Source organism: Macadamia integrifolia, chromosome 6 (genome assembly GCF_013358625.1).
Source record: "Macadamia integrifolia cultivar HAES 741 chromosome 6, SCU_Mint_v3, whole genome shotgun sequence".
Taxonomy (NCBI): domain Eukaryota; kingdom Viridiplantae; phylum Streptophyta; class Magnoliopsida; order Proteales; family Proteaceae; genus Macadamia; species Macadamia integrifolia.
Genome location: NC_056562.1, coordinates 18243344 through 18253557, shown reverse-complemented (window position 1 = coordinate 18253557; position 10214 = coordinate 18243344). Strand labels below are relative to the sequence as shown.

Sequence of the window (10214 nt, the reverse complement as noted above, 5' to 3'; positions counted from 1 at the left end):
AGGCCTAGATCATGTGGGAGAAATATTTGAAGACCAATACGACCACCCTAATATGCTACAGAGGTCCAATTGTATTAAGGTCCGCGAGGGTTGCTTAAGAGCTAGTCTTACACACCAAGCCAAGAGAGAACCAACCAATGAGGCCAGTCTATTTCAGCTCAATCCAACTTATGCAAGAACTAGAAAATGGACATACTTCGAAGTGTTTAGTGGATTTTCACCTCAGCTCCTTTGACCCCCTCAACTTGTGAACTCTTCTTTGGAATTAGAGCCCAATCTTGGAACTTGCATCAAGACCTTGGATAACAGAAGAAATAAGTTTTGCAGCGAAATTCTCTACCATTTAGTTTTTTTTTTTTTTTTTTTTTATTTATTTATTTTTTTCTCTTAAGCAAAAAATCTTGTGTAATCTCAAACCTAGGATCTCAATGGTAAAAGCTAGGATTTTAGGAATTTACCTATAAAAAAACCACCATAATTAGCTTTGTAGGGTAGTGAATTTGGTCAATCAAATTGTTCTTCTCCAATTGTGAGTTACCTTGAACCTAAAGAGTTCTCTTTTGAAATCTTGAAGAAGCTTCATTCCATCCTAGAAGAGTTGGAATTGTCTACTTCACTTGCATCCTAGAAAATTTGCAAGACCCCATTGAAGTTGTAATCATCAGAGAAGAGTTTCATTTTATACCCATATCCATAGACATTCAAATCATTTTTAATTTCAGATTTCAGTTTTGGTCCGTGTACAAACATCATGGGCCATTTTGCGTACCCTAGAGTAATTTTCTGAAAAATATTTCTTTTTTAAAGTCGTGGGGCCATGAATCCTTGTTGAGTAGGCTTTGTAATCAAGTCATTACGACCTATACTGAGAAAGATATCCTAATTTATTTTAGGTCAGCCGAAATTAAATATCTGCACATCTTGTGCTTGTATATGAAATTGTATAATTCATTATCCCGATCCGTTGGTTTCAGCAGCCTATCTTGAAATTTGAATTATTGTTCATGGATTACAATGAAACTTGAAGCATAAAATAAATCATATCGCATCAACATTTGAGAGTATATGCGGAACAATTGCTTTGCACCAAGAATTCCCTTCATGTACCTACTTTTAGTTTTCCTATTCATCTTCCTCATCCTCGAAATATCTCCAGTCTTCCAATGTATGCAACATCAGTCTGGAAGGAACAAGAACCAGTAGTTGAACATCAATTAGTGGAAAATAAGAAGTGAAAATATCATCGATCTGCTAATATGGACAATTCCGCTCGTCCAACATCAGTCTAGGATGGAATAAGAACCAATGGTCGGATATCAAATTAGTGGAAGATAACTTAGATTAGGCATCTTCTTGGGACCTTCCTCTCCTCTATCCCCCCTCCTCCATTTTTTGGTATCATTCTCTATTTTTTAATTGTTTCTCCTCACCCCCACCCCCCTCCTCTTTTTTTTTTTTGTATCCCTCCCTTCTTTGCTTGTTTTCTTTCTTCCCCCTTTTGCATTGTATCCCTCTCTTCTTTGCCTTGTCCTCTCCCCCCCCCCCCCCTTTCCCTTTTGAGCCCCATCTCTTCAGGGCTTGGCATTTCCGAAAAATGTGCGATAAACTTCCGTTACAAGGAGTAAAGGACAACACACAAAAATCAAAACAAGCCTACTCCAAACTACTTTAGGTTTGGTTTCACAAATTCTTTTCCTGCAGTCACTGTAGTTGGGGTATAATCTTAAAAAATGTTGTAAATAATTACCTCTGTTCCGTTTCCTTTTTGTTCCTTTCTTCATGTTCTGGGCCATCTTTGGCATCGAGTAGAACAAGACTCCCAATGCAAGTTGCTGTTTCATAAACACCACTAATAATTAGATTCTTAGCCCTTCCTCTACTAGAATCATACAGGACCAGCTCTTTCGAATCCTTCTCAAATAAAACTTCACCGATCTTTGAATAGCATATAGGCCGGAAATGGTCAAAAGACCCTATCACTGATTGCTCAATTGAGAACTGTTTCACCCAAGATTCTTTTGCGCCATAATGCTTCATCACCCACAACTCAACATGGACCCCGACGAAATTACAAATCACGCAAAGTTCTACTCCAAGAACCCCAATTCTCATATCAAAATTATCTTCAACAAAGTCAGGCAGTGGCACCTCTCGAAACTCCTCATCTTTAAAGTCAAAGGATATAACAGTACTGGAGACAGTGTCAGCTATTGTCTCGCTCTCTGCAAGCCAATGAATTGCAGAATTTACAAGAAACCCAAATCGGTGTTGAAAGCGTTGTAAGGGCATGTTCCCAATACTTCTCCATGAGTTGGTGCTTAGTTCATAGACGTTCACCTCTGAATACCAATAGTTATCAGAGAGGTCATCTTTACAAAAATCCCACTGCCGAATCCTTACCACCTTGTAATCTTCGGTCGTGGGGTTATATCCAAATCCGTAAGCTAATTCACGGGGAGTGCAGGATTGCATGCGATTCTCTCCAGGTATAATGGGTAGCTTTTGATGTCTTCTTGTAGAAGGATTCCAGAGGAATACGTTCCCCACATAACTTCTGGATATACAGAGTAAGCCGTTGCAAGAACCCAATACTTCAATTCTGTACCGTGGAGACTTGAGAGGATGATCGAGTTCTACCTGATCCACCTCCTGCTGTTCGCAAACATCGAATTCGACAGAGGAGAGACGAGAGCCTGAGAAAATGAGGCTGAGATTGCTATTGCTTGCAAGTGATCGGCTGAGGTGTAATTTGATGAACACAGGATCTTTTACTATAAGAGCACACCAGGATTTGCATACGCAGCTGAACCTTAAAAGAGACTTGACCGGAAGCCTTGAAAGTATGTCCACGATGAGAACCTCAGGGAGATTCTTGATTGCCATTGCCTCCTCTTCCCTTATCTACTCATTCTACTCCGCCATGTCTAGGGTCTGGGTTGTACTTAGGGGAGAAGAAATTTAGTGTGAAGATATATGGTGGATACCTTTGCTCTATGCGGGAGAGATATAGGCTTGCAGTGTGACGCGTTGAAACTCGAATTCTGATTTTCCAACCATTTCTTTTATTTTCAGTCAAAAGTCGAGGGGTGTGAATCAGAACTAAAAAAAAAATTGTTTAGGGTGTGAATCAGAAGTTAAAAAAGTCCACAGATTAGGTGTGAATCAGAACTGGGAAAAAAGTTTAAAAAGTCTAAAGTCTAGCGAACTTATTCCCATTCAAACAGCTCGGATTTGGATAATGGTAATACCGAACTATTTCGTATCCACAAATACTTGGTATATGATTTATGGCACGACGAAACCCAAACCAACAAAATGAAATCTAAATAATAATAATAAAAACAAAAGTTTGCAACCAAATATTAAGATTTTAATCGGATGAACTAGTTTTTATCACAATTATATATGAATATTCTAATGAAGAGCAGTTGACTCTTTTTCTTTTCTTTTTTTCCTTTTTGTTTCTTTTAACTCTTCAGAGATTTTAGTAGGTCTATTGATAGTAATCAATTAATTATTTCAGAATATAATAACATTTTCTTTGGTTTATCTTAGTTATTAACATGCCAATTGCCAAAGAAGTGATGAGGATTAGAGATACATTAAATTATGTTTGACTAATTCCTCTTCCCCCTCATTTTTCTTTTTTTACCAATTTATTCGGGGGATAGTGTAGAAAAAAGAAAAAGAATTAAAAAAGGCATTCAACCAAGTTAGATCCCTCTGAATTAGCTTTACGTTCAAACTCAATTCTGCTCTTCAAAGAAAGGATATAATACTTTCTTTTGGATTTATCAGTTTAAGAATGAGCTTTTGAGAAAAAAAAATTGAAATTTCATTTGACTTGATTAATTTAATTAATTTGAAAAACCGCTGAATTTGAATAAAAATGGTCCCATTTGAATAATGATTCCCCTCAACCTTGGATTGGTCACAACGACAGATCCAACACGAATCTTACCATGGATCAGACAATAACATAAAATTTGGGATAGATGACCTGGCTTTAATTTTTTTTCTTCACTCTTAAAATTATGCTCCCCATGTTGGGGATATAGTCGTTTTGTCCAAATATACTATCCACTTGCAAAAAAATTAACTATAAATTGTTTTTTAGGAGACCAAGCCAAGAACCTGAAGAGGTCCACGTGTTCGGTCGTACTCCAAAATTAAATAATTAAATTTAGACCCCATCTTCTTACATGTTTTTGCAATGAAAGTGTATATTTAATGATCTCTCAAGTTAAACTTGATAAGGCAAGATGTGACCACCTCTGCGGCATTGGCTTCCATGGGCCGAGCTCTCACTGCCTCGGCCTGCCCATGGCCGAGCCCATGCCTTGACCTACTCTTGTCTGAGCCCCTACCTTACCCTGCCCATGCCTTAGCTTGCCCATGGCCAAGCCCATACCTCGGCCTACCTTTGGCTGAGCCCATGGTTTAAAGTATCTCCGATACCGATACGATACCCTCCGATACATATCTTAAATTTAGCCGATCGATATGATACACACCGATACGGTACATGAAATTTTTAAAATCCTTTCGTATCGATATATATCCTACGATACATACTGATATGCATCAATACACCAACGATACAATATGATATGTACCGATACGACTTTATGAAAAATATAAATCGGTGAGTATTGGTATGTATTGGTGAGTATCGGTACGTATCGGTGAGTATTGGTATGTATTGGTGAGTATCGGTATGTATCGGTGAGTATCGATACGTATCGGTGAGTATTGGTACGTATCGGTGAGTATTGATATATATATCGATCGGTACGTATCGGTGAGTATCGGTATGTACCGATACAGTGCGCTACGGTCATATAATGGCCAAGATGGGTAATTTTTCATAAAAAAACACGATTTTTGAGAGGTTTTTGTTCCAAAGTTGCAGCCAACCATATTTCTCTCTAACTAAAGTGGAAATCAAGGTGGGAACAAGGATTTTACATTTATGGAACAACTACAAACCTTGAATTCTTAGTGCGATACCCTCAATTTAGTGTTTATCCATAATACATGTTATCAATAGTTCTTTTTAATAAATTCTTTATCCAAAAGTGTTTTAAAAATGTTTCTTATCCATTTATGTGTGTATCATTAGCGTATCTTAGTGTATCTTTGATACGATACAATACCCTCCGATATGTATCTTAATTTTGACCGACCGATATAACGATCGATACCTATACTTTAAGCTTGAGCCCCGACCTCGGCCTACCTTTGGCTGGGCCCCGACCTCAGCCTACCCTAAGCCTGCTCAAAGGCATCCAGCTCGCCTCGACCTACTCTTGGCCGACTCCCAGCCTCAGGCTACCCCTGGCCAAGCCCATGGCTCAGCCTGCCTTTGGCGAGAGTTTGCCTCGGCCTAACCTCGGCTAGGCCCACAACTTGGCCTACCTTTGGTTGAGCACTTGCCTCATCCTACTTTTGGCCGAGCTTTTCAGATGGTCTTGACTAGGTCATTACCTTGGCACCATTACAATACACATTCGAGGGAACGTGGGGCATTCAGCCCTAGAATTTAGGGACCACAACCCTTGATGCTTGCAGGTAGGAGTCCTGCTGCTCCCCCTCTTTTGGAACAACTTCCATTCTTGAAGCCTAAGGAACCCATAGAAGGGAAGAATATTCCTTGGGATCTTCTCCAGAATCAAGAATATTCGCAGGAATCTAAGGAGTCATGGCCCGGATGGACTCTAGTGATAGGGGGTTACGCAACGGGCAGCCAAGCCTGCGCGACTATAAATACAGAAGAGAAACAGGTAATGAAGGGGGGCTCTTCTTGGCTGATTAAGTCTAGTATTGAAAAATTACTTGTTGCCATTCTAACTTAAGCATCGGAGGGTTTTTGCACTGGCAAGCTTCGGTGCCTTGCTCAACTCATCTTTTGCAGGTCCTATCGCACCACTAGAGCGGATCCACACTTCAATTGGTCAGAACTAGCAACATCAGATTGGTGCCGTCTGTGGGAATTTGTAACAAAAATTTCCTTTCCTTCTTGAATGCAGTTGTGAAGTGATTGAGTTGTTTCACCACCTACTCTTGAAGCACTAACTTCTCGTCAGACTCGACCACAAAGAACCACTCAAAGCCATCCCATGGTAGGGCAAGCACCGCCTGCACTAGTAGAAGGTGCCACCTCAACACTAGCACCCGTGCTTCTAGTGGTAGCGACACCAACTGTCCCATGGGAGGACCACTAAAGGCAGCCTCTGAAGCGACTAAAGTAGGTGCACAGATTCAGAGCCTACATATGCAAATGCTAGAAACCAACAATCTCATAAGAATTTTCATCAGGAAATTTCGTTCGGCATTTCTAGATCATCCAATACCCCCAGCAAATCCTCGAGCAGCTCCTTCGGCCCCTAGGCACAGTCACACTAGGTTGACTAGCCCCCGCAGGCACCGAAGAACCCAAGAGTCACGTCGTGATGACCAAAATGAAAACAAAAATATCCATGTTTGGAATAGGTCACATGGCAACAGCATGACCCCTTCTAAAGATGGGAGGCTGCATAGAAGACACCAAGCTTGTGGCACAGAGTTCTCCCTTCCACTAGGCGAAGATCACAGTGAACGATCCGGTGGAACCCATACTCATACTGAAGACAACGGCATGCGAGCTGCTAGCCAAAACCTTAGCTCGAGGGACCTGACACAGACACGATGGGAGAGAGAAGGTAGGTGAATTTTGTGAAGAAGTCCAGCTAAGCTAGCGCGGCCAACCCACCGAGCCGATCAAAGGGCCAAAATCGATGCCGAACGAGAAAGAGCCAATCTGGAGAAGCACCTCCAACAACTGACAGAGAGGGTGGAGGGCCTCTAGAAACCAGCATCGGAACTGGTAGTTGCTCCTACTCACAATGCCCTATCTAATGAGTTAATAGACACAGAGCAACCTGTAAATTTCATCATTCCCAACTTTAAAATGGATGATGGGACAACCGACCCTTCCGATCATCTGTTATACTATAGCCCAATAATGGTAGTGTATGGAAAGTCAGATGCCACCCTCTGTCGAGCCTTCACTGCATCATTGAAGGATGCAGCACTTCTGTGGATGTCAACTCTGAGGCCCCGATCAATTTGAAGCTACGACGAGTTGACTAAGGCATTTTTGGCAAGATTCCAAGCCAGCATGAGGCTGCGGCAGACACCCAACAATGTGATGAATATGAGACAGAGGCCTAGAGAACCATTACATGATTTTCATGCCAAGTTTACAAAGGCTACCCTAGAAGAAAAAAAATGGCATGATGGTGTGGCCTATAGCTCATTGTGCAATGCTATCTCACACCCAGATTTGGTGCGGTTATTGGCTCTGGACCTTCCAGAAACAATGATGGACTTTCTGCGAAGGTGCAACCAATATGCCAATATAGATGACATGCTTACGGTAAAAGTTGTGGAATATCTCTTTCAAGTTTAGTTTTTCTCTTCTAGATTTGTTTTCTCCAGGCCTGGCAATTTCAAATTTGGTTCATTCCAGATCTAGTTTTAAGGGTTAGTAGTATCTCAAATCAATCAAGTTTTCAAGTTCAGGTAGGTAGGCTTCTACAAAAGTCTTCTCACCTCCCTCTCATTCCATCTTTTGGCTACCTATTCATTCTTAATTTAGGATTTAAATTTCAATTTTTACTTTGATGCTTTCGCTTTCCCCCAAGGTCTTTCGCTAGATGTATGTGTTGGCTTTACCCTCTCTAGCTATGGAACCATCCTTTTACTTTTCTTATTTATATTGCATCCCTTCCCCTAAAGCTAAGTAAAAGAGCCCTTGTAAGAGTATTCTTTGGTCAAGTAGGGAAGCTCGTATTATTTATGGTGCATCCCTTGGGCTAAGTAGAGATACCTACTTGTGTGCCTCCCTCTAGCTTTATTCCCCTTTTATTTTATTTCAACACTTTTCATTTCTTTACTTTATTGCTTTTTATTTATTTGGTTTGAAGTATTTTAATTCCTAGATGACGATTGGTTAGGGTTAGATGACAAATGTTAAGGTTTTTAATTTCAATTTCAATTTATAATTTCCTAGATGTGCTGGTTACGACGTTTTTAGATGCATTTGTTTAGGGTGGTAGTTAGAAGTAGATCACTTGTGTTCGACCCATTAGATACACTGATCTGTACACTTGCGGTTACTTTTAAATCACAAACAAGTTTTTGGTGCAGTTACCGAGGAGATAGTTCCATGTTATTTTTTTCTTTATTTTGATAAATCGGAGTACTTTGTTTTCTTTTTCTTTTTCTTTTATTGAATTCCTGAGAATAACAACTTACAATAATAGTTGTATCGGTGGAGGTCACCAAGCTTTATAGCATGATAAAGATAGGTTTTGCCCTGTAGCAGTTGATCCGAGCAACCCCAAATCCCTACTGGTAAGCTCACAAAAAAAAATTCATTCTTTTGTGTTTGTGGTTTGTCTTATTCTAGTTGTGGATAGTGTTCTGTTGCAAGAGTGCTTGGTGGGTACGTAACATTGAAAATCGGTTAGAAAGAAGAAATCCAACGAGTAGGGATCCTATACGTATACTTACTTTAGTACCTTTCAATATGGGAGACCACCAGCAAAACCCTCTACCTAAATCTCTGAAAGATAGGTTCTACCCTACTAGAGCAGCCCAACCGTCCTGCATAGTCCTACCACAAGCCCAGGGTAATAATTTTGAGCTGAAATCTCAGTACATCACTATGCTACCCCACTTCCATGGGCTGACCTCTGAGGATGCATACCTATTCTAAGGGAATTTGAAGAGGTATATGTTCTAATTAAGATCCAACAACTTTCTGATGATGCTGTTAAGTTTAGGTCCATCACTTTGCATTGAAAGACCAAGCTAAGAAGTGGTTGTATGGGTTACCCACAAATTCCATAACCACATAGAAACACTTCACAGTTTTCTTCCTCAAAAAAACTTTCCCAACTTCTAAGACCAATAAGCTTAGAAGTGATATCCTTCAGTTTAGGCAAAAGCCTAGTGAGTCCTTTTCCAAACTTATTGAGAGATTCAATGATCAACTCCAAGAATGCCCTCACCATGGCCTAGACATATGGTATTTATGTCAAATAATTTATGAGGGTATTGATTACCCAACTAAGCAAATGATAGAGTCTATGTGCCCTAGGGGATTCACATCCTTTACAGATGAAGGAAAAGCATGGGAATTCTTACTTAACTTAGCTGACAAAACCCGTGAGTGGGAATCAACCCAAGAAAGTGGAAGAACCATAGGAGGGAAAGGATATTTGTGGATGGGATAGTAGCCAAGGAAGCCCACTTGGATAGCCTAATCAAAAGGATTAAGGCTATTGTTCCTAGAGAGCCATCATCAGTCAATATGGTTAAGATGTATCCTTGGTGCTAGTTGGGAGGATAGGGGCCAGAGATGGACTTATGCGTGTCGATTCCGTCCTCTCTCCTCTCCTTTATATCTTTTATGTGAGGGAGGGAGGTGTGTCGTGTGCACTTACCCTATAGTCCCCGCACTGCTGTATCACTGCTCGATGATATGTGGAGGCCTATTTCATAAGAGTGTGAAATTCGTCATTCGAGACGGTGGTTTAATGATGGTCCAATATGGGGATCAAGATCATACAAATGGGGGTTTAGAGTCACCACCTAGGGTTATGGGCCTAGGACCCTGGGGTGGGCTCAATTCCTGAGAAAAGGGCCTGAAATTTGGTCTAGTCCAGAGATTTAGGGTAAGTGTCAGGTTATAGAATTGGGAAGGTCTTAGACACCCAATCTACCCGGTTCAACCGGTCTTCCTACTTGATGCTTAAGAACATTTTCCACGGTTATTATTATTCCATATGCATGGCTAAGTTATCTCACATATATACATTGACTGAATTTAAACTACTATATACATTAAACAAGATCTATATAAAGTCTACATGATGACAAGTTGGTTGAGAAACTGTACCTGAACTTAACCCCTATTTTGGGTCAAGAGGGTGGGCCCCTGATTAGTACCAGCTTGTCTTTCTGATTTTCCTGGCTCAAGGGAAGATTGTCTTGACCTCCAACTTCTTTTCTTGAGAGATGTTGACTGTGATGGTATGCATACAGAGTTCCAGCTAGGAATGGTTACTTTTGGATTTGGGTTCGAATAGAGCTTCAACTAGGGAAGCCTATTTCCAGATTTTGATTTGGACAAAGCTTCAGCTAAGGAAAGCTATTTTCGGGCTTAG

At 40.5% G+C, this 10214-nt stretch overlaps 1 protein-coding gene and 1 non-coding gene across 2 annotated transcripts; both read right to left on the bottom strand.

The window, feature by feature from the left end:
• Nucleotides 1–866: 866 nt before the first annotated feature.
• Nucleotides 867–3038, bottom strand: LOC122080635 (F-box protein CPR1-like). Its single transcript, XM_042647433.1, has 2 exons — nt 1748–3038; nt 867–1180 (listed from the first exon to the last, which is right to left on the bottom strand). Exons 1-2 carry the CDS (start codon nt 2881–2883, stop codon nt 1123–1125), a joined length of 1194 nt encoding a protein of 397 aa, XP_042503367.1. The 5' UTR covers nt 2884–3038; the 3' UTR covers nt 867–1122.
• Nucleotides 3039–8957: 5919 nt separating this feature from the next.
• Nucleotides 8958–9064, bottom strand: LOC122082926. The gene has a single exon (XR_006141464.1). It is a non-coding gene; the product is annotated as a small nucleolar RNA R71 (small nucleolar RNA).
• Between the last annotated feature and the right edge of the window lie 1150 nt (nt 9065–10214).

Coding starts and splice junctions, on each gene's coding strand:
- LOC122080635 (XM_042647433.1), bottom strand. CDS start 2,883: ATGGCAATCAAGAATCTCCCTGAGGTTCTCATCGTGGACATACTTTCA. Junction 1,181..1,747: donor AAAAAGGAAACGGAACAGAG/GTAATTATTTAC, acceptor TGTTCCTTCCAG/ACTGATGTTGCATACATTGG.